The sequence below is a fragment of the Apus apus genome, chromosome 4 (genome assembly GCF_020740795.1).
Source record: "Apus apus isolate bApuApu2 chromosome 4, bApuApu2.pri.cur, whole genome shotgun sequence".
NCBI classification, from domain to species: domain Eukaryota; kingdom Metazoa; phylum Chordata; class Aves; order Apodiformes; family Apodidae; genus Apus; species Apus apus.
In genome coordinates this window covers 105,276,053-105,299,551 of record NC_067285.1, presented here as the reverse complement: position 1 = coordinate 105,299,551, position 23,499 = coordinate 105,276,053, and the positions used below count along the sequence as shown (strand labels likewise).

At 41.2% G+C, this 23,499-nt stretch overlaps 2 protein-coding genes across 5 annotated transcripts in view; both read left to right on the top strand.

Moving 5' to 3' along the window:
- The window catches only part of HGFAC (HGF activator), a 44,686-nt gene extending 24,795 nt beyond the window's left edge, over positions 1-19,891 (top strand). For both annotated transcript variants that reach the window (XM_051618431.1, XM_051618430.1), the window contains 7 exons: positions 5,600-5,774; positions 8,521-8,606; positions 9,555-9,795; positions 12,343-12,482; positions 14,601-14,741; positions 15,782-15,930; positions 18,496-19,891. In XM_051618431.1, the coding sequence (XP_051474391.1) occupies positions 5,600-5,774; positions 8,521-8,606; positions 9,555-9,795; positions 12,343-12,482; positions 14,601-14,741; positions 15,782-15,930; positions 18,496-18,666 (1,103 nt within the window). In that variant the 3' untranslated portion in view covers positions 18,667-19,891. The remainder of the gene's footprint in view (positions 1-5,599; positions 5,775-8,520; positions 8,607-9,554; positions 9,796-12,342; positions 12,483-14,600; positions 14,742-15,781; positions 15,931-18,495) is intronic.
- A 2,191-nt stretch (positions 19,892-22,082) lies between these two features.
- Positions 22,083-23,499, top strand: part of DOK7 (docking protein 7) — a 63,138-nt gene continuing 61,721 nt past the window's right edge. For 2 of the 3 annotated variants that reach the window (XM_051616727.1, XM_051616726.1), the window contains exons 1-2: positions 22,084-22,244; positions 22,390-22,435. In XM_051616727.1, the coding sequence (XP_051472687.1) occupies positions 22,191-22,244; positions 22,390-22,435 (100 nt within the window). In that variant the 5' untranslated portion in view covers positions 22,084-22,190. Of the gene's footprint in view, positions 22,245-22,389; positions 22,436-23,499 lie in introns of all 3 variants that reach the window. The other variant, XM_051616728.1, reaches the window with a different exon arrangement.

Here is a 23,499-nt window from a genome sequence, read left to right as displayed (position 1 = left end):
ACTATGAATTAGGCACTCAGATACTCTTGAAAATCCTGTAAGGTAGTCCATGCAACAGGTTGTTTCCCTTTCAAAGTAATAAAGCACTGAAATTTGCTTGTTGCTGCTGGAATTTCTTTCCCCTGCCTATTGACAGCCTACTTCCTAAATATTTTGCTCTTTTTAGCTTTATATACTTACCTATTTGATTGCCATTATGACTCTGTAAATTGTAACTATTACGCTAGAATTGAAGAAAATCAATAAAAAAATAAAATGGAAATGAACCAGTCTTATCTAGGATATAACTCTTCTAAGCTATATGAAAATGCTTTCAGAGTTAATAGATTTCTGGATTTAAAACTTTATATGACAGAATTCAACTTACTCAGAAGGTAGATTTGAACATTAGCTTTTATAACAAACATAAATCTCTTCAGTTTAGCTCAGTTGATGTAAGTATTTGCAAGTACAAAGGTACAAAGATACTTTGAAGAATAAATATATTAAATAATGAGTGTAGTTTCAGTGAATGTAGGGTGCCATCTTTATGCTAGGATGCAACTTAAAGAGATCTTTTGTACTGTATAAGTCACTGTTTTCCCAGTCCTAAATCCGTGCTTTGTAAGTTTCTATTAGAGTTAATTAATAACAAAAAGGGTGCAAATTCTTCCACATTTCTGCTTAGATTTTGGTCTCAGACAGATTGTTTGTGTTTAATAACCAGGCTAGAGTTTCAGTGGGGATTTATTTCAGTGTTAGGTGCTGCCAGTCCAGAGGTTTTACTGCTGTTCAACAAACCAGAAAGCAGCACAAGTATTTGAATCAATTATTTGTTTTAAATTAGTGACATGCATTGTCTGCTGTTGTATTAAATTGTAAACCCAAACAGAAATATTGAAATCTAGATAAGTATTATAAATATATGGTTGGATTATATAAAAACATAGCTGTATAGATATATAACTTCTTTTATACTTCGGTTGTGGTTTATGTTCATGAATTTGCAAACTCTGAAAGCTACAGCAGGTGCTGTTATTCTCACCTTCACAGACAGGCATTAGCTGAGGAAAATGTGAAGCAATCTGCTTCAAGCCAGGAACAGTTCAGTCCTGGGGCTGCTGCCAAACAGTCACCTGCCCCTATATATTAGATTTAACATTCTCATCATTAAAGAGTGAAAAAGGTGGCAACTGCTTTCTTCTGTGCAGCCTGTGCCCACCTGGTCACCTTCCTAGATGTTTACATGGATTTTCAGTAGCATAGGGAGCCACTGAAAGATAAATCAGGTCTTCCTTTGAGAGCTGTGCTGAGTAATGTGGAAGTCCTTCAAAGCTTTCTGAATGGTGTTTGTTTCATTCTGCACAAGAATATTTGCCTTATTGCTTTCAGAATACCTGGGGGAGTTTCAGTGCTTTATCTGACTAAGTAGAGATGTCTGTAAGGGCAATCTCTTTGAATACTGGGGACTCCTTTCTGTCACACATTTATTGCCAGCTCAGAGTGGTGGTTAGCTGCCCGTGCAGTGGGGGAAGAGCAGCTCAACTTAAATCAATGACTTCCACACCTTCCATCTCTGAGGGGATCTCACAGCTACCCAAGAAAGGAGACCAGGGAACTTCTAGGTGAGTTGAGAAAAGATGGATCCTTCTGCAGGCAGCTGACATATCTGAGCTCAAAGAGGAAGGAAACTTGACTGGTACCCTTGCAAAGGATGCCTTGGAGAGCAACACACCCTGCAATGCTGAGGCAGTGTAAGGAACAAGCTTAAGCACAGGCAAAAAAAGTCATTGTTCATTGCTATTAATCTTCATTTTTAATAGATGAAGCAGAATCTGGTGGAAATATAAATCCACAGACACATTAGAAAGGCTTCAGAAAGAGATGAATGCACTGTCTTGCAAACCATCTTCTATCCAGGGACTGCTGAAGTGCCCTCTCTGACCAGTTTGGGGGATGCAGAATGGGCATGCTGAGCTTCCTGAGGTACTGCAACATGAGTGGACATGTGCTCCAGAGAAGCTCTGGACAGAGGATCTTCTCTTAATTCCACCAAGGTTTTGCTTTAGTTTGTGATTTTCTAAATAACTTTTCCATCTGGAACTGATAATAAGACACTGGAAAAGATCTCTTGTAAAAGCACTTGTAAGCAGAGAGAGGACTTTTGTCCTTCTCCTCTTCCCTCCTCCCCCTTCCTGCCATCAGTTGATACAGAAATTAATTTAACATTGTATTTAAAAAAATTATTGTGGGTTGGTCAGGGATAAAACAAAGCATTACTGAATGGAAGGGTTACTTAAAACTATCCTGTCTCAGGATTAAGACTATTTGGGGAGGAAATGTACTTTTATTAACAGAATGAAACAGCGTATGCATACCTGGAAGGAATATACAGTCAAAGCTCAAATTCATTAGGAAAATTGCTGATGAGGTATTAGGGGCAAAAGAAAATCTAAAAGATACGTTGTTTTCTACAGAAAGCCTTGCAAAAGAAACTCATAAAACAATTCAGGTGTGTAATTACAGAACCTGAAGTAAGATCTGGTGACAAAAAGTCTTCTGAAATGTTTTCAGGAAGTTAGTAATCAGAACTGGTTGGGTAACTGCAATTTCAGGTTGCTTTTAACTTTAAGATCTGAAACAGCTTTTTACTGAAAAATCAAAAGGCAAATAATTAGTGTGAAATCCTGATAAAATAGGCCATCCTAACACAACTAGAATGTTTTATGTGAGCTATTTAAACCTCTTGGTTTTAAAAATAAAATGTAACAGGAAACTACCTGTGGTTTTAAATTTCAATGATTCTTTTTTTTGTTTTTAAATAAATGAACAGTCATAGCAGTGGCATTGTCTGCAGAGTAACTTGAACTAGCATTAAAACTTTCATCATCTGAAAGTTTAGGCCATTTCTACTCTTAACATAGTGATTGCCAATACCACAGGGAAGTGAATGAACAAGGAAAAATACATATACCCTCTATCACTTTCTTCCACATAAGAAAATAAGTATATTTATGAGAAGTTGCAGAAGTGATAAAGAATTGAGAAGGAACAATTCCCAGTCAGAGCAATCCATTATGAACTGCTGAAATCAGACCACCTACACATTGTTTCTGACAAAGAAGGAAAAACTGGGTTTTTTCCAGTGCTGTAACAGTTCAAAAAAGAGTGTAAGTAGAAAAAAATCTGTACAACTCCAATAGTTCCAGAGGTTTTTTTGAAAACTGTCTGTGCTGAATTATAGGTGATAAAATGTATTGGACTTTGCAAATACTTCTTAATGGCCCTAGGTACATAATGAAGTGCACGTTAATGAGCAGTGATGGTGGTACTGTGGTGATACTGCAAGCCAGACAAATAAAGCTTGCTGGAGTGGAGAACAGTCTGATGGAAAGCTACTAATGAAACAACTGTGTTAACCTTCTTCAAGGTTAACCTTCTTCAAGACTAACTTAGATGCTTCTCCATGAAATACAAGATTAAGTTACTTTATTCCTGTGCCCAAAATACTCCTTAGAAAACCAAAAAGAAACAAAAACTGTCAGAGGGATATTACTGCTCCTCTCAACAAGAGCGATATGTAATCCAAACTTCTGAGTTACAGGAGGGTAACATAAAGGATGATTAGAAAGGGGCCAAACTCTTCAAGTTATAATCTTCTGGCAGCTTTAGCAATGACTGGCAGAGCCAATGAAACAGAAATGCATTGGATTTTAAGCCAGACAAGGATGAGCACAACTTGTAAACAGCATCTGCGAGGTGTCCAAACCATTGGTATTGCAGAATGTGTCCCTGGTTCTGCACTGAAACAGAATCTCGTTTCATCCTCATAAAAGCGGTCTAAATAATTTCTAAACGTAACCATCACAGTACAAATAAAGACAGCACCTGGCACTTTCCTGAATAAACAAAGGAATTCAGCATACAGCATGATATTTTCATGACACTGTTTCAGGCAAACAAAGCAGCATCACTTGCAACTTGCCTAGAAAATAAATGGCAGGGCTGCCAAGAAATGGTTACTATTGCTAGCAATACAAATGACAGACAATTCTTTTATGTGAGCTCCCAGATTATGTTTTTTACAATATGAGTTTGATTTAGTGTTATAGTTCTTGAAATAAAGGGAAATTGATTTATCATGATGGTGGGAGAAAATGTCGTGTCACCAATAGAAGTGCCCTCCAGGCCAAGCCAGAACACCAGTTTTGCTTACTATTTGTATGCTCATTCACAATGAAGTTCTTGCACCAAACTTTTTGACCTCCAGATCCTAAATTTATGCCATATGCTTCCTTGTGGTTTTGAGCTCTGTTGCTACACAGATGACTTGGAAGGTTAATTGACATCAGCAGTTCCTTGCTGCAATTCACTGTTTCCGTGCTGGTTATACTCCCCACTTCATGTGGCAGCTTATTCTGTCAAAATGTACAGACCTTTGGCAATAGCTGTCCACACTGTGTGGAGTGATGGATCATCCACACAGTGTGTTTTTTGACACGGAAGGAATATAGTGATGTTATATATTCAAGCATGTTTAGAAGTTCAGAAGAAGATTCCACTAGTCTTGCAGATGTCAAAGATTAGTCACACTGACATGGCTGGGAAAAGGAACCCTCTGAGGCTTGGTCACAATTAATCCTCTTTGTACATTAGATGGTTTTGTGTTTCCTTTAGGATACTCTGAACTGTCTTTTGAGGTGTAGACTTTCTGCTCAGTGTAGCTATTTGTATACAAATGCATCCCCATATGTTTTTCAGCCATAATGCTGGTATGCGCTGTTGATAGATCTTGGCAGCTGAGTATACAGGTCATGGAACATATATGGGTCAGACCAGTCTGAAGGAATAACCCATGTGCAGGTGACAAAGAAATGGGTTTTGAATAAGAAAATCCAACCTACTAGTTCAATTTTTGCAAAATTAATACATTTGCAATATGTAGCTTCATGTTTGTAATATACGTGGTTTATAGTCTGTATCTCTGTAGGTATATATGAAGCCATAAGAAGAACTATTTTCCAAAATCAGGCCTTTTAAGCACTTGCTGGTGGGGCAGGATTATTTTCACTACTTTACAACACAGGCACCTCTATGTGAGCTCCCTTTATTATCAATGGAGATTTAGTCAATGCAGTTAAGAGCATATGGGAAGATTCATCTCATCTTAAAAAAGTCACCTCAAACAGGCTGGATCAGTTCGGCACTAGAAATGCCTGTTTATCTTCATCGACTGGAAAGGGAGGCTCCAGTGATGAGCTCAGTTTTGTCTAAAATTAGACAGGAGGAATCCCAGCCATATTGCTGACTTTGCTGCAGATTGCTGACTAAAATCTTCCATATGTAGTATAAATTTTAGGGCCCTACTGCCTGTTGAATAGTTATTTGTGCATGTGTAAACTGAAGCTAACTTACTACTGCTTTTAAACAGAAGTTTTAACTGCTTGGGTTTTTTTATTAAAAAAAAAAAAAAAATGAAGTTCATATTTGATGCAACAAGTTCCCGAAAGATACTATATGGAGTTGAGACTGCTGGCTTTTGTTTGGGACCTCAGGAGAGAAGTAAGTATTTAACATGTAATTGGCATTGATTTCTGACCAGTGTCTTATGCTCTGCCAGTTCCCAGCCATCGGTGCTATGTTGGGAATGGCACAGAGTACAGAGGTACAGCAAAGACGACCATTTCTGGACACAGCTGCTTGCCTTGGGATTCAGATTTGCTTTACCAAGAGTTTCATGTTGATATCGTGGAAAAAGCAATGCACCTTGGCTTGGGGCATTTCCCTTACTGCAGGTGAGAACAGTTCCCATTTGCCCTGTATTTGCAAATGAAGGGATCGATGTCCTGTGGAATGTAGAAGGGCCAGGAATGGCAAAGCAAGTGTTATCCCTGCCTCGTAAAAGCTAAACTGACTTTCACAGCCTGACATGGCAGTTGTAAGTGCACAGAAGAAAAGATCTGGCAGACAAGCTAGATCAATAGCTGGGTCAGCCAAGAGAAGCTCAGACACAAAATAATATTGGAAATTCCAGGTCTTTTTTGAAATTGTTCATAAATGACTATCCAAGAGGAGAAAGAAATGCAGTAGCCAAATTGTAATGGTTAACTTTTTAGTTCTAATTCTGAAATGGTGAAATAAGTAACCTAAAGGAAAATATTTTAAGAAGTAAAAAGTTATTTGAAAATGAAAAATCAAAGTAATATCCTTCAATAATTTTGAAATAGGGTCTGTAATTTCTGTACTGATTTCTCCCAAAGCAAAATTATTACATTGGATATTAGGAAAAAAATCCTTACTGAAGGAGTTGTCAACCATTGGAACAGGCTGCTCAGGAAAGTGGTAGAGTTACCATCCCTGGAAGTGTTCAAAAAAACATGTAGACATGACATTTTGGGACATGATTTAGCTGGCCGGGTGGGGTCGGGTGGTGTTGGACTTAGAATCACAGAATTGTTTGGGTTGGAAGGAACCTTAAAGATTATCTAGTTCCAGCCCCCCTGCAAGGACAGGGACTCTTCCCACTAGATCAGGTTGCTCAAAGCCCCATCCAGCCTGGCCTTGAACACTTCCAAGGAAGGGGCATCCACAACCGCCCTGGGAAACCTGTGCCAGTGTCTCACCACCCTCACACTAAATAATTTCTTCCTAACGTCTAACCTAAATCTACCTTCTTCCAGCTTAATACCATTACCCCTTGTCCTATCACTACACACCCTGGGAAAAAGTCCCTCCCCAATGATCTTAGAGGTCTTTTCCAACAGTAATGATTCTATGATTCTATTGGAAAAGAAGATTTCATAATGTTTCCATTTTGGTTGAGCCACACACATGAAACCCTACATTTTTGCTGAAGTTATCTTTTCAGCTCTAATCCGATATATAGGTCTGTGCCTTCTCCTCAGTCACATTATGTTCCCCCCTCTCTCTGAGGTCTTCATGAGAGGAGTGAATACCCATAAATCATAGAATTATAGAATGGTTAAGGTTGGAAGGGACCTTAAAGATCATCAGGTTCCAACCTCCCTGCTATGAGATGTGACACCCCACACTAGACCAGGTTGCACAAGCCTCATCCAGCCTGGCCTTGAACACCTCCTGGGAGGGAGCAGCCACAACCTTCATGGGCAACCTGTGGTTTTACATTCAGAGAGAACCCTGGAGATGAGCTAAATCCAGCAAACTTCAGTATCTTCTTTATAAACTTCTGGTTGATGTTTTGGTGGTGTTTTTTTTGTTGTTTGTCTGTTTGTTTTTTAATGGAAGTTAGACAGGCATTTCAGGAAGATCAGAATGTACTGTACTTCCTCAGGTGTTTGGTGATAAAAAGCACACATGCACACTGAAAGTAGCTCTTTTCTATCTAACACAAACTAAGACAGTTCCTACACCCACCTGTAACCCAGGTCAACTTGCTTTCCAAGGCTTGGTCCTCATCCAAGCACTTAAATACAAAATTTATGGTGTCCTGGTACAGCATGGCAATTTATTGGGCACATATTTTGTGCGTGGATAAATCTTGATCCCTTTGATTTGCATCATTTAAGCACAATACTCACTTGCAGATTTGAAATGCAAAGAACAAAACGGTGTAGGAGCTGATGTGTTCATGTTCTATAAAACTGAGAAAAAAAGCTTTCCACTTTTTTGTCAGCTTGTTACAATTTCTGGGGATATCTCTGCTACACTATATAATCCTGAAGATAGCTTCTCCAAATAGTCTAATTTAGAAACATTGTTGGAGGAAGATGACTCAACCTGTGTTGCTTCTTCAGTTCTCAGAATTTGAAAGTGCTTCAATCTTTTTCTGAAGAGCAGTCAGATTTAAAATAAAATAAATAAATAAATCGAAGAACCTTTAAATAATAGCTAACACTTCTGATAAATTCAGCTGAAATAATAACTGCTATTTATCTGAAGCCCTGAATTACCTTGTCTATTTTTCGGCCTGCCAGAGACCTTTCTGGGTTTTCAAAGTTTTCTTGTGTTCTTGGAGGAGTAAACTGGACTTTCATGTCCTCAGACTCTCCAGGGAATGTGAACAAAATTTTTGCTAGCTATTCTTTTTATGGATTTTTTTTTTTTTTAAATGAATCTATCTGTATTGAAACTTCCCTGCTTAAAAAATAATAATGATTAAAAAAATCTAAAAAAGGAATTTCTCCCATGGGATTTAGTCCTGGAAATAGCTGAGCTGTTATCTGTTTAAGCACTTCAGTGTGGGCTGTATTTTAACCCTGTGAACATGCTGATATATCCAAATACTTGTAGGTAATTTTTAGAGGTGTTTAGTCATGTGTCTGTATTTCAGGTCCTAGAGGACATTAGGCTTGGCTGACTGTAAGCATGAAGAATGCTGCTGAGAGGCTGCTCACCCTTTTAGGGGTTAGCAGGTGCTTCAGTGCTTTGTCAGGTGGCTAGAAACATGAGAGCCCTGTCAGTTCTCTGCATGGTGCAGAGGGAAAAGCAAAACACCATTGGGAAGCTTGGAACTACACTGTGGCTAATGCTTGTAATTCATTCTCTCCCTGAATTCATTAGAAATCCAGATGATGATGACAAGCCATGGTGTTACATCATGGAGGACAACAGTTTGTCTTGGGAATATTGTGACCTTCCATCTTGTGGTATGTAAAAGCTCTCTTAAAATCCATGTTATGAATGAATGAATGAAGATTTATTGATACTAGAATAAGCTTTCACTGTATAATTTTGAGTGTTCCCAGGAGTGCTGAATATTTTACTGATTGCAATCAGATGACAACAAGCTTCTTCTGCCTTTTTTTTAGAGTTGTGATATGATCTGTGATTTTTGTCCTGAAGTACTGCAGAACGGCAGTGTCACACTACTGCTTCCAGTCAAAATCCTCCCAAGACAATAAAATTTTCTGCTAGAACATGCAAGATGTCAGAAATGATTGAAGCTTTGGTACAGATTGTCATCACTCAGGGAATTACAGGCCTAGAGCAGTGAATGTGCCTCTGCGAGCAAATAGAGGATGGGATCCCGAAAATGTATGAGACATAGTATTTAGTTCCATAACCTAAGATGCTGCTCTTCCCCTGAATTTAACAGCTGAATTTAACAGCTGTTAATTTTGAAACTGACCATTAGTATGGAGTTGTAATCTGAAAAGTCAGTTTTTAAAGTGGTCCTTTTATTTCTCTTTTATGCTTCCAATGCATTTGGTAGCTGCTATTAACACAAGCATCCTAGTTCATGCTATTGCAATAGAAAAACTCAGTCCAGAATCCAGACAGGAAGGTGTGAGGTATCATGCACTCTGTTGTGCCTCCTCTCATAGTGAAGGTTATGTTTGTACTGCTAAATGAAACAGTGTCTGGGAATTCTCAGAGATGCATTTAATTTACAGTAGTTCATGTGTAGCCAGAGTGCTGGGAAGAGGCATAGCTTTCAGCCTTGCAAGTCTCCTGAGGAACTGGTTGTGATTCAGTTGTATGTGAATGTTTAATGGTAATTATTTGAACCTTTCTTTTAAGTACTCCTATGAAAGTTCCAGTCCATTGAAATCACAAGAATTCATATTCTGATGCCATACCCCTTTGTATCTCAGCAAGCAGGGAAAGGAGGCCACCAGCTCCAGACAATGTAGATAGTTTTGCGGTTGCCAGAAGACCATGTGGGAGAAGACACAAAAAAAGAAGTTTTGTGAGACCCAGGATTGTTGGGGGATCTTCATCTCTGCCTGGATCTCATCCCTGGACAGCAGCTATATATATTGGAGAGAGCTTCTGTGGTGGAAGCCTTATTCAGACTTGCTGGGTTTTGTCAGCAGCACATTGCTTTGCTAACAGGTAAACTCACCCTGTAGGATGACAGTAGGATGACTCTCCTCAGAGTCACTGTCTGCCTCGGACTCACAACAGACCTGAACTGAGACAAGTGAGAAAGAAGATGAGATTATAAAAGGCCAGTGTTGCAAAAGGAGTTGCAGTTCATGAGCTAACAAATAGCTTGGAGTCCTATTATCTCACAAACCTTTACCTGGTTCCTTAGAGAGCCTTCAAGAAGGTAAATAAACCAACTGAAGGAACAGGGTAGTGCTGAGCAGGACATTGAATGGGAGCTTGTTTGTGCAGGGATCTGCAGGGGGATATAAGTATTTATCTTCTCTCTTACCTTTTTGAAGATCTGTGCCTGCTTTGAGGTGTAACACAGATGGCTGTGTTCATTGCTGTGTTTTGTTCAAAACAGTTGAGACAGCCAAAAAATTATTTATTAGAGACAATAAATTACTGTTGGTTAACACAAATAGAGTGGGCTCAGCTTTACAAGAAGGCAAAGGGAAGAGCTGAACTGAACAGTTAAATTTTTGAGGCTGATTTGAGAAAGAGGTGTTTTGGTTTTTTTGGAGATTCTTGTCCTCCAGCTGTGGGACACTGCATCAAATATTGACTATGGGATGCTTTTACTTTATTGTAATTATTTCCTTTTCCACAAACACTGAACACTTTCCCTGGTTTTGGTTTGATCACATTGATAGGAAAAGTATTACATCATTTCATACCCATTGTTCCTTTGCATAGCAAAGAAGCCAAGAGAAACAAAAAACCTCACGCCAGAATCCGTAGCCTGATAACTTGTAGAGCTAATAATACCATTGTGAATGCTGTACTGAAGCATTTGGAGCTTGAGCCACAGCACATTTGTTTTTCAAATGTTGTGAAATAGCTACTAACTTTGGCAGCTATTCAGGACATTTCCACCCACTTCCAGCTGGTGGTTTGGTACATACAGAATTTCCATAATTGCTGCATTGCAATTTGCTCTCTTCCATATGTTTAGTACCTCTGAGTTAGCCACAATTTCAACTGTTTTCCACTAGGAGACAATAGATACCTGTGCAGCTAATTTGGTGAGGGTTTTTTGTTATTAGTTTTTTCCCCCTATTCTGTAATCCCTCCTGTTTTACACCTTTTCCTGAATGAACCACCTGTAAGTCTAATGGATCCATTCAGTGCCTTTAAAATCTATTCTAAATACAATCCTGGAAAGCAGATTTACACTCTGTTTTAACAGGCCCAAAATCTCATTTTCAGGGGTGTTGCTTTACCACTGTTAAGAACACTGGGAAAATCCTGGCCTTGCATAACAACCAAAGAATATTTCATTGTCTTCTTGTTTTCCAGTCACAGAAAGACAAACCTTCCACTTTCCTCTGTTAATTATAACCACAGTTTTTGTTGCAGGGTAGCTGCTGTCTCTGTGTGCTGCAATTAGGCAGAATCTCTTTCTTATAAGTACATTTCTGTTGATGGGTGCTTCATGCTCAGTACTGGAGGAGACTCCACAGTGCTTTTGTATCTGATGGGCACTACTGATGCACAGAAACACAACAGGGAAACTTTGCAATGATGTTGACCACTCTGCATCTGTGCATGATATGTGTCAGCAGGTATTTTCTGCTCCTGCCTGGATAACAACACACAGGAATACTTCCACGTGGAAGACACTTGCTAGCTGAGTTCCCTGTAGACTTATGCACATGCAGATCAAATTGGTTTCAAGTATCTGTTACTTTCAAAGTTAGATATTCACTGTCTATTCAAACACTTCCTGATTATTCCCAAATGTCCCTCTCTTTCCAACTGTTGTACTGGTTCTTATTAGTGTTCTGTCCTAGCACAGGGGATATGAGAGGACTGTGGTCTTTTAAATGTAAACAAGAGAGGACTGTGGTCTTTTTAAAGTAAACAATCAGTGGCTGTAAAAGATGGCATGAATTACAAAAACTGTCTTCTCCTCTGAATGTGGTTTTTCCCATTAGATCAGTATGCTGTTGGGACCTCCCTCCACCAAGGTGTTTTTGATTCTGGACAACAGATTAATGTAATCTGAGAGCAGAAGTGGCAATAGGTCTTAGGTGGAAGCTGCTTAGATGTTCCTGAGTTGTCAGTTTACCAGCATCTTTGAAATCTTGACCCACACCTTTAATATTTTCAAGAGTCTGGTTTCTAAGAGAAATGAGATATCCACCACTGACTCATATTTGGCCCCCCATTTCTTCCTCAATAGTTTTTGCACTCATTGCAGCCCCTGAAGATGCTTGTTAGCCACACAGCAGCTGGGCAGCAGTGCTTGCTTTTATTTCTGTCAAGGAGCAGCAGCCTTTAATTAAGCTAATCAGGACCTGGAGAGCCTGGCACTCACTGTGACATTGGTCATCTTTTTGCTGGCCCACAATAGGTGGGAAGCCTGGAAAACCAGGCATGATGAGAGGGTAAATAATGGATGTGGTGGGGGTTTGAGATTCTTATGGTTCATAAGACACACAGCCAATGAAAATCAGGTTTTATCTGACCTGCTAATCATAGAATTGCTTGTTCTCTCTTCTATTCCAGTCCACTCAAATCAACTATTAAGGTAGTCCTGGGTCAGCATATATTTAATAGAACAACTGATATAACACAAACATTTGAAATAGAGAAATACATCTTGCATCCTGAATATTCTGTGTTCAACCCTATTGAACATGATATTGGTGAGTATTTTTGTTCTTACAGTTTTATTTTCTATTTAATCAAGTTAGTTTCAAGTTGTCAAAAACTGCCTTTACAGTGGAAAAAATGCAGGCATTAGGAGATGCTTTTGAGAGCAGAGGGTTCTTAGTTCTGCCAGAGTTACAGCAGCATCTGGAAGCTAGACAAATTCAGATGAGAAATAAATTGCAAAATTTAAATAATTATGATAATTAGCCTTTGGAACAATTTACCTAAGTGTATGGCAGATTCATCATCACATCAAGTCTTTGTGGGATAAGGCATTTTTTTCAACTGAACCAGAAACTGTGGGCTTGATGCGGGAATTACTTGGTAAAATTCTATTGTCTGCATTGTAGAAAGGTTCTGACTAGATGAATATAATAGCCCCATCTGCTCTGAAAATCTGTTACTAAGAATCATTTTTTACACTGAGATAGGTTTAAAAATCAGCTGTCTTATCAGTCAAAAGTTAAATGCCCTTCTGATTGACCTTATGAGTCAGAATGACAATGGAACAGCAACTCGCTGCTTATTTTCTGATCTGCTCTAGTGGAAGGTGGCACATCATCCTAGGCTATGAGCACTTTGTCTGTGAGACTATTTAATAGCCTGAAATCAGGGACACCATAGGCCAGGCATGTACTGGCATTTTAGCTCCCAGATGGAGAATATTTTCCACCCTGTAGCAAAAAATATTCAGATTCGGTGTTGTTGGGAGCTCTGTCAAAGCATATCAGGAGAGTAAGTGGATTTGGGGCTTCACTCTGCTCTGAAGTATCCTGGTGTAAACCACCATGGGCACTTGGAGATCTCCTGACTTTCTGAATTACTCTGAAATTCAGCATGCCTCACCAACATGCAATGTCCAGATTAAGGGTCAGTTGAACATGGAGTTCCTACGATGTGCCCCACTGAAAACAAGGAAGCAGGCAGAAACTGGGGGGGGACGACACACACAAGATGTGGGGGCACATTCTGCCCTGTCAGTGACTTCTGATGCAGCAGAAGAGTTATTTCTTGCTGAAACTGCTTTTCAAAAGGAAACAGGCTACCGCAGGACAGCTGGGAAGTTCAGGGCATTCAAAAACAGGCAGAGTTGGTGGGGAAGAGGAGGGAGGTGAGGAAAGGCAAGACGCTGAATGTTGGAGTGCAGTTTGTGTGGGCTTATAAACCTGGGAGATACTCTTTACATGTTCCACAAAGGCAAAAAAATGCAGTGAGTAGAGAAGTAAGATTACCCACTGGCATTTCTTGCTTGCCACACAGCTGGGCTTTGAAACCCTGGAGCTTCCAAAAGGTGTTGATGTGAGGCTTTAATAGATGTGTCCACATTACCTAACTCTGTCCTCTTTGAGTAGTCTGCCCACACCCAACATGCTGCCCTTGTTACCCCCAGCACAAAGCCTCCTCTGTTGCTCTACAGCCAAACACAAGGAGCTTGCTACACGGGAACCAATGTTTCTACTACTTTTGACATCTTTCAGTATCAAGCTCATGATGCTGTACAGTTCTGTATTTCCACTGTTTTTAGCCCCATGAGGGGATAATAAAGGTTGTGTAGGTTGTGTAATTCTTTGTAGATTTCAGAACCTTGGTTTTGAAATATCAAAATATTTTATTCCTTAATTATCAAGATACTGAATTTTGCTGAACTCAATAACATAGAGCATGAAATACATCAGATCTTGCAGTAATTAATTTTTTGAATCAAATTGGAATTAGGCAGGTGGCCAGACTTTCAGAAGCAGTGAGCACTTGCACATCCCACTTATTTCAGCTGAAAGTTGTGGATATGTCAATGTTATTTAACATTAAGGTGGGAGGAAACATATGTGTTTTCTTTATTCTCACTTCTCTGCAAAGGCAGTGAAGCAAAATCTGCTCAGTGAGTGCAGCATAAAATAAATATTCCCACAAGGGGAGTAGCTGAATGTTTCAGCCTTCAATTTGCTGTGAAATCAGGTGCTGTTGAGATGAGCCTGTCTGTCTTTGATTGAAATATCTTAATTAAGAGAGGCTTAGGGGATAATTAAAGTAATAACTGAGACCCATTGCTGCCAATCCCATTAAAGAAAGGGAACAGTCACTTTATTCCTCCTGTATTTTCTGTTCTGCAGCTTTGATTAAGCTGAAGAAGAATGGCCAGCGTTGTGCTGTCAAGTCCCAGTTTGTTCAGCCCATCTGCTTGCCAGAAAGTAACATGGTTTTTCCTGATCAGTTCAAATGTCAGATTTCTGGATGGGGACACAGGCATGAGAGTGAGTAAAATGAAAGTTGGTGTCTGTATTAAAAAAGGATGATAATTAAAATGTGATGCTCAGGTATGTGCTGTACAACTGATAGTTCGGTAAAATATTTTCCAAGGGACTTCTCTTGGGACTGTTTTTACTTACCTTTAAATGTTTACAACATTTACATCTGAAATAGTCATCCTTTATAGTCCTTGGACTTTGGAGTGTAGCTCCCTTGACTAAATGTTTGCATCTATTTTAGGCTGAGCAGAGCTGTGAGCCAACTAGATCTCCATGAACTGGGAGGGGAGCTTAGTTGTAGGTGCCAACAACTTGACACCTCAGTTGAGTGAACCCTACCTCTGGTTTCTCAAGGTAGAAATCAAAGACTGAAAGCCAAACACAATCAGCTTATTAGTTAGTGATGGAGGAGATACTTACCTTCACCAGCAAGAAACTTTGGAAACACCTACAGGAGAGGGCCAGATAGAATTTGGGCTAAGAAGGGCTTTCATCTAGCTTGAGAAAGGTGGGAAAATCCATCCTATTCTTTCAGATGAAGAATTCTAGGATTATCAGGCTCAGCCATGCTGCCTGGATGTGGAGATAGCAGAGACCTATGAAGATAAATGAGAAGTATCAGGGAGCAGGCTGTCTCATTTTGGTGAGAGACTTAACTATGAGCAAATGTTGTCCTGGTCTAGATGTGTAGTTTAAAGGCAAAAAAGAGGATGGAGCCTTTGATAAATTGATGATTGAATATAACATCTGGAAAGAGGAGAGGAGTGCAGGAGGACTGTTCCTGATTTTCTAGGAAATGAGAGAACCCAAAGTGGATTAATGTCTGGATGTGGCATACTGTTTTGAAGGACATGGAGTCTGACAGGTGGAGCAGAAAGTGATATGACCACTAGAAAAATTGTCATCTTTTAAGGAGAGCCACAACACAAATATGACTGAGATCTATCAAGTGTGTTTATATGGTGTATTTTGCACTGTGTTTGCATGTTACGCTCTTCACGTTCTATAAAAATGACTTCCTTTTCTTCTCTGGGAATTTTTTAAAGATATATCTGGTTATTCAGATATCCTGCAAGAAACACTGATTCCAATTATTTCTGAGGAGAAGTGCAGAAGTCCTGAAGTTTACGGAACAGAAATCACTGAAAATATGTTCTGTGCTGGCTACTTCGACAGCAAATCTGATGCTTGTCAGGTAATGTTGTGAGTCATCTCTAGGCAGAGAATATAAAGGTATATTATTGCCAGAATTGCTGCAGTGCTACAGTGCTTACTTTTGACATTACAGTGTTCCTAAAGAAAATAAATGTTCATAGAATCATAGAATCATAGATTCATAGAATCATAGAATCTTAGGGGTTGGAAGGGACCTCGAAAGATCATCTAGTCCAACCCCCCCTGCTAGAGCAGGGTCACCTAGAGCACATCACACAAGAACGCATCCAGGTGGGTGTTTTGGACCATGTTCCAAAAGAAATGGTCCTAAAGAAAAGAAACTTAGGTGAATGCACTGTTTGCTTCTACCTTTCTTTTTTAACCTGTTCAAAGTCAATTAAGTTCTACAGAAGGGCAAAAAACCTCTGGGATGGTATATTCCTTCTACCCGCACAAAAGACAGTGCCTCTGCACTGGAGGGTGAGTTGCTTTAGCTGCTGGTGGAGTGTGCAGTGGGATGGCAATGGTTTGCTGGCCAGCTGGCAGGGATGTGCTGGCAGGCCAACCAGCATGTACCTGTGCAGAGCCAAGTACCCAAGCTGCTGCCTCTTGCCTGAATGGGAATCAGGATACCTGTGCAGGAGGTGGGGAGCAGTGGTTGGGAGGAAGAAGGAGCTGAGGTTGCTATAGTGGAGGGGATGTAATGGTGTGGAATTGCAAACTGTGTTTCACGACTCCATGCTCTTACTGCTTTGCCTTTATTTTTGAATTATGTCACACCTTGGCTCTGAAGAAGGAGGCAGAATTTTTGTGGTGATAGATGAGACTATTTTAAAAATGAAGGACCAGATTATTCCTCCCATAAACCTTCAGATTATATCTTCAGTTAATTTTGAAAGAGGAGGGTTATGCTCCATTAGTAGCATATTTGGGAACAGGCAGCACATACCTGATAGTTGGCAGTAAGATTAAGTAAAGCAAAAGGTACCATGTATTTTGTGTGCTGGAACCTTGACAGAGATCATAAAAGTGTCCAAAGAAAAGTGTCAAGAGTGAAATGGCAGCAGTCAGCCTTGGCATGAGGTTTCCAGGCCAGGGCTAAGAACCAGTTGTAGTTATTGGCTGCAAGTGTTTGTACCAGCCAGAGAACTAGATACTACCTTGCTTGCTCAGTTTTCTTTGCCTTACCCAGAAAGCACAAACACAAGACACAGAGTTATAGCCAGATCTTGCTGGGAAAACAGAGTTAATCAGGAACGAGAAGGAAAAAGAATAAAGCGGAGGGAAGAAAGAGAGAAGCTACACAAAGACAAGTGGTCTAGAGTGAGTTGCAAAGTTGGAGAACTAGTGATTTAGAGTCACAGATGTTGCTAAAGAGCAGTGCTCACAGCATGAAATAATTATCAGTTAATGAATAGGTTCTTTTTCCTGTTGGCAGACTTATAGTGTGGTCTAAGGAGAAATAGTGGAGACTTCTTAATGTCACAATAAATGAAGCTGATCTGAATTTTCGTAGTTTATATGCCTGGGAAATCAAACTATAAACTACCTGTTATTTATAAAAAAAATTCAATTCCAAGAAATACCAATGTGTTCTGCTTGATTATTTTTAAAATACTTTCTTGGAAACTTTATTTTATTTGTGAGTCAATGCACTGGTACAAAAATTGTGACCAATGAGGCAAGTTGTGGAGAAATAAGCAAAGTTCTGTGAAATAAATTTATCTGAGATGCAAGACGTCATTCCATGTCTCTCAGAAATAAAGGCAACACAATTTTCCTGCCTACTTGGCTCTCAAGGGGTTTTCTTTTTAAATAGGAAAAAATATATTTCTTCTTAGTCTCAAACAACTGGAGTGGTGACTCATTGCACCAGTACTGTTTGCTAAGTCACATTTTCTTTTGATTTTTAGTATTTTCATTTCTGTAGACAGACATTCTAAGAGTAATAAGAATAGAAACACATTTCCTGAATGCTTGCAATCTTTTAAATAGGTAGAAGCCTTCCAAATTCATCCTTACTGTACTGTGTCATAGAAAATTAGTTAGTCTTATTTTCAGTTTGTTTTTAATGACAAGGTCAATGCCCAATAGCATCAAACTCAACAGATGCAAAAAACCCATATGCCACATAAAATTACAGCATCCCAGTCACATGGAAAAGTGTGTATGTAACACCTTTGAAAACTTTCATGATGTCTGACAGTTGCAGTAAGAGAAACTCCAAAAATTCGCTGCCTTAAGTAAACCATCCATGCAGTGCTCATACCACAACTTAGTGTGTGCTTCAGACTTGCTTACTCCCTTTGAAAGTGACCCAAAACAACACTGCTCTTCAGTAAGTGTCTGAATCTGAATTTAATTCAGATTTTTAAACACAATCTGATATTTTTATACTTATATTCAATGTGGAAATAACCCCCCACACCATTATATTAGAGGTGAGTATGACTAAATATCTTTCTATAATGCAACTTCAGTAGAGCATATTATTTTTTAGTTTAAATCTCACACGCAAACATTCTTGATTTAGGACTTTCCCAAACGGATATATTTCTAGCTGCTTTCTGTCAAATTAGATCATCTTTGCTTACTTTTGACACAGGGAGATTCTGGTGGACCTCTGGCCTGTGAGAAAAATGACATCTCTTACCTCTATGGAGTTATCAGCTGGGGAGATGGCTGTGGCAGAGTCAACAGACCTGGAGTATATACGCGAGTGACAAACTATATTAACTGGATTAATGAGAAAATAGCCCCCCGAAAAGCTAGTTGAACGATTAAACATGAAAACATCTGAAGCAGTTCAGGAGTCTTTTTTAGTTTCATTGAAGTGGCATAAATATTTTATTATAAGCTAGTATGAAAACCGTCATGGTAATTCTTAGCAGTTCCAAACCAAACCACCAAAAGCAGGTCTGCTCCATCTGATGTCAGCACCCTTGATCTAGAATGTTAGGGTTGTAGGTGAATGCAGGTGAAGCTGCTCCTCAGCTCACTGCAAAAACAGAGTTCTGAGGAAAAATCAGAGGGTTTAAGTTTTGATTCAACCAAACACATAAGCACATTTTTATGTTCCACTGGCAAAATCAGGCACATGCTTCAGAGCTCTGCTGTGCAATTTTGCAGTGAGGTTAATGCAACACCTCCTGAGAGCAAAAGTCTCCTGCTAAAAGTTGTCTTAAGTCAGAGCACCTGATTTTGGGCTGATGCATTCAGGACCTTTTGCAGACTGTGAGATGCTCCTCACCCTGAGAATAGCAGTGGAAATACTTCACCTTGATGATAAATGCCTGAACGGCTCTTAAATTTGGCAGTGTTTTGAAGTTGTCTTAGATTTTGTAGTAACAAGTTGTTCAAGTGTTTAGATAATTCAGGAAGAAGGTTTCTGTTAATAGATTTTTAAACTGGATGGCTGAGGGAGCAGCTTGACATTTTCCTTGGGAGTTTGGTGGTATCATAAACCACAGGCTTTGCTGTCATGGTCTACAAAATTGTTATGGGAACAATACAAGAAATCATTAAAATATATAGCTGTTTAGAGGCTGTGTACTCAGCTGTGTAAGCAAAAAGGCAGAAATTATTCAACAAACAAAACCTAGTCTGAAAAAGAATGGAAAATCACATTATTTTATTATTATTATTATTTTTAATACAAGGAACCTTTAGCCATGTCAGATGTGTGCATTTGGAAATGTTGATGTGAAATGTATTTCTTCCCTGATAGTGAATTTTAAAAAAATTCTTTCAAGTGTTTCAAGCAAAGCTATACTTTAAGACATAGAATTTTAATGTGGTGCCTGGATACTCTGGTATTTGTTTTGTTTTATAGGACTGGCAGTGTCTTCATGGGTTTCTTAGTTGGGGTGAATAATTTTGGCAGTCAAAAGAAACGTTGTAATAACCAAAACCTGAATTTGTGTAAGTAAGTACAAATACGTAACAATGCTGATCTAGATAAATTATGTAACCTGTTTAATAAAAATATTTACCCTCTGTTTCTTGGGCTTGGTCTGTTATGTATACAGTTACAACCAAATCTTTGAATCCCTTTGTGGGTTGTTCAACAGGTTAAGAGCTGGTAGAAGAATGAAATAACACTTCTCTGTGCTGGAAGGCATCTGAAAAGCTCAGCATAAGGGATCAGTTTCAGCTGGTGGTGCTCTCAGTTTTATGCAAGTGTCGCACAGAATTTCCAGTAGACAGATAAAAGAACTTAGACGCAATTTTCAGCTAAGAGTGCTGCAAATACTAAGATAAAAGTATTTTGTTTGTTTTTCTGATGCAGTAAATACTAGCTTGAAAAACTGAGATTCACCTCTGGGGTCTTGATTCCAAAACAAGCTGAAAGTTTGCTGTCTGGCTTTGCCTTCCTGGCCATTTGCAGTACAAGTCTAGCCTGCTTAACTCCCTGAAATGAATGGGAGTGTGTAGCAAGACCAACTGTACCTGCTGCTGAAAGACAAGTACTAAATCAGCATGAAAGAGCTATTTGCTCCTCTTTGGAAAGCATTCCTTCGGAACAGGTTGCCAGAAAGCCTCTGCCACTCTGAACATCCGTATCAGTTCTGTGACTTCAGCTTCACTCTGAAATTAATACCCATCTACTATGTGCATGCTTTTAATCTGGTAGTTTTGTGATGTATATATTCTCTCAGTCTTATCTTGCTGTGAAGGTGCCTGTTGGATAGGAAAGGTGTTAGACTTGTTCCTGGTTATTTGTATGGAGCTTTTTAGCTGTCCTGTTTTCACAATCTGTGCTGCATGTATCAGTATATAGAAACACCAATGCAATAAATGTATATTGAAAAATATATGGAATGTTCACAAGTAAACAGTGTATTTTCTGCCCTCAAATGTCTTAATGACAAATCTTTGGCCAATGCTGTCATACTTTGAATGCATTAAAACCTAATTTGTGGCTTTCAAAGCAGCCTATTTGTCCACTATGATTGTATTAATTTGGTGGAACTAAATTTTGTCATTTGAGCAACTGATGTATCGTGACTGGCTCTGTATTAAACCCACAAACCTAGACCAGGTGTGGAAAGGAAATGTCCAAGTTAAGTGAGAGGTCCTTGTCTGACCCTCTCACAACCCTGACATGGGTCATAATCCTATGGGATGCTCCAGCACCTTCTGCTTCCTACCTTTCTGTTGAGCATTCTGAAACTCTGTATTTTTCTCCTCTCTAAAAGTACTTATCACATGGATTAAAATGAAAATCCAACTTAAATTTGCTAGTGAAATCTTACCAGATTTTTTCCTAACATTTATCTTGAAAGTGAATTAGAATGCAAAACCAGTCGAACAAAGACCTCCCTTTATGAAAGACACTTAGAGATGGTTTTATTAAATTATATGTTATTTCATGCAAACTGAACGATTCAGAGGGAAGAAATAAATGCAAACATCTAACCCCCTTCTTCTGTTATGCGATTGAAAGAAAAAAATGTGGTTTTTTTTTTAAAAAAAGGCTGAAGAACCAATTACCATCAAATAAGATGCAGTAGGAGTATTTTTAGAATAATGGACTCTAATTAGTCCGTTACCAGTTGAAATAAATCTGAGGACATCGTTAACAAATCTTGCGCCACTAATTGCAGCTGCCCTGGGTTTGGTGTAAGCGGGCTGTTACCCCGTCACCGTCGCACCGCGAAGATTAAAAACCGGCGCGTTCCTTATCCGAGGTGCTTGGCTCTCCGTCTTCTGGGAGCCGCAGGCAGCGCTAATTGCAGCGCTGGAGGGCGAGATGGGGGCGTCCGAAGGACGCCGCCGGTGCGGGAGTGGCTCGGCCGCCGGCGCCGGGCCCCGGGAGGCCCCAGGAGGCCCCAGGAGGCCCCGGGAGGCCCCGGGAAGCCCCGGCAGGCCCCGGGAAGCCGCCGAGCCCGGAGCCAGAGCCGGGCGGGGGGCTCGGGGTCGCCGAGGCGGCCCGGTGAGGCTGTCAGGCTCTGGGTGCCCCCCTAGTCGTGCCTCCCGCTACCGAAACCCCGGAGAGAAAATAATAAGTAAAAATACCCCAACACCACAAAAAAAACCACACACAAAACCCAAAAATCTTCAATAAAGCTTCCCGGGACCCCCTTTTCCCTCAGCCGGCCCCGGCCCGGCCCCTGCCCGTCCCTCGGGCCGCTGGGGCGGGGGGCGCCGGGGAGGGCCGGGCCGCGCTGGCCGCTCGCCCGCCTCGCTGCCCGTGCCTGGTGCGGGGACCTCATCAAGCTATTTTGAAAGTGACCCCTCGGCCAGAGCGCGGGGAGGGAGCAGCGAGCCGGGCGCAGCTGTCCGGAATCATGACTGAAGATGACGGATTCCGTGGTGGTGGAGGGTCACGTCAAGTTGAGAGACGGAAAAAAGGTCCCTGCGCCCAGCTCCCCTTCGGCCCGGCCCCGCGGCGGGCCGGGGGTCCCCGACCGACGCCCCCCTCTCCTCAGGAGGGGAAAGAGCCCGCTCTCCCCTCCTCCGGCCCTGGCTAACCCTCTCCTTTTGCCTCTCGTTGCAGTGGAAGAGTAGGTGGCTGGTGCTGCGCAAGCCCTCCCCGGTGGCAGGTAAGAGCGGAGCAGGGCGGAGGGGCTCGTCCTGCGGGGGCAGGGAGAGAGACAGGCCCCGGGGGCAGGGAAGGAGGCCCCGGGGGCAGGGGGGCAGGCCCCGGGGGCAGGGAAGGAGGCCCCGGGGGCAGGGAGAGAGACAGGCCCCGGGGGCAGGGAAGGAGGCCCCCGGGGGCAGGGAAGGAGGGCAGGGAAGGAGGCCCCGGGGGCAGGGGGGCAGGCCCGGGGCCGCCCCGCGCTCCGCGGCCCGGCGGTGGGACGACAGGGTTTGGGGACGCGGGGCAGGGAGTTCAGAGGCTCCCCTCGAAGTTGGCTGCCCCCTCGGCGGGGCTCTCCTCACGCCGATCTTTGCTATTTCCTCTTGTTTTTATCTATTTATTTTTTTTTTTTTCTTCTTTTTAAGCGGAGGAGGGTGGGGAGGGAGGGGGGAGTATAAATTATCTGGTAACGGACCAGGCGGCCAAAACTAGCAGGCGGCTGCTGCTGGAGCCCCCCTGAGCGCAACGAACGCGGAGGCGGGAAGGCTGGCAGGGCTCCGCGTCCCCTCACGGCCTCAGCCCGGGCCGCAGTTTCCCCGGCGGGGGCGGCCCCGGGTCCCGCCGAGCCCCCCGGGTCGGTCCCGGGGGCGGCCTTTGTCTGCCGGGCCCGCCAGCCTGCCCGGGCTCTGGTTCTGAACGGAGGGTTTAAGTATCTTAATACCAGGCGCTGAGTAAAGCCTTCTGGAAAGGTGACTTCTCAAGGCACAGCTGTTTCGTTTTGGTCCCCGTTTAAAACGCAATTTGTTCCTTTTTTTTATCCCCCCCCCCCCCCCTCCCCGAAAATTACTGTTATTTCTTCAAAGCCATGGGTGGCTGTAAAAAAAAAAAAAAAAAGAAGAAGAAGAAAAAAAGATAGCATTTTAAGCCCGGCAGTTATTTTTGCTCAGTGTTTTGACATAAAATATCACTTCAATTTAAAAATAAAATGACATTTTGTGTTGGAAAAAAAATAAAAAATCACTTCCATGGTTCTGCAGGGGAAATTGAAAACGTTATTCAGAGCTGATGTTTTACTGCTGGAGAGGG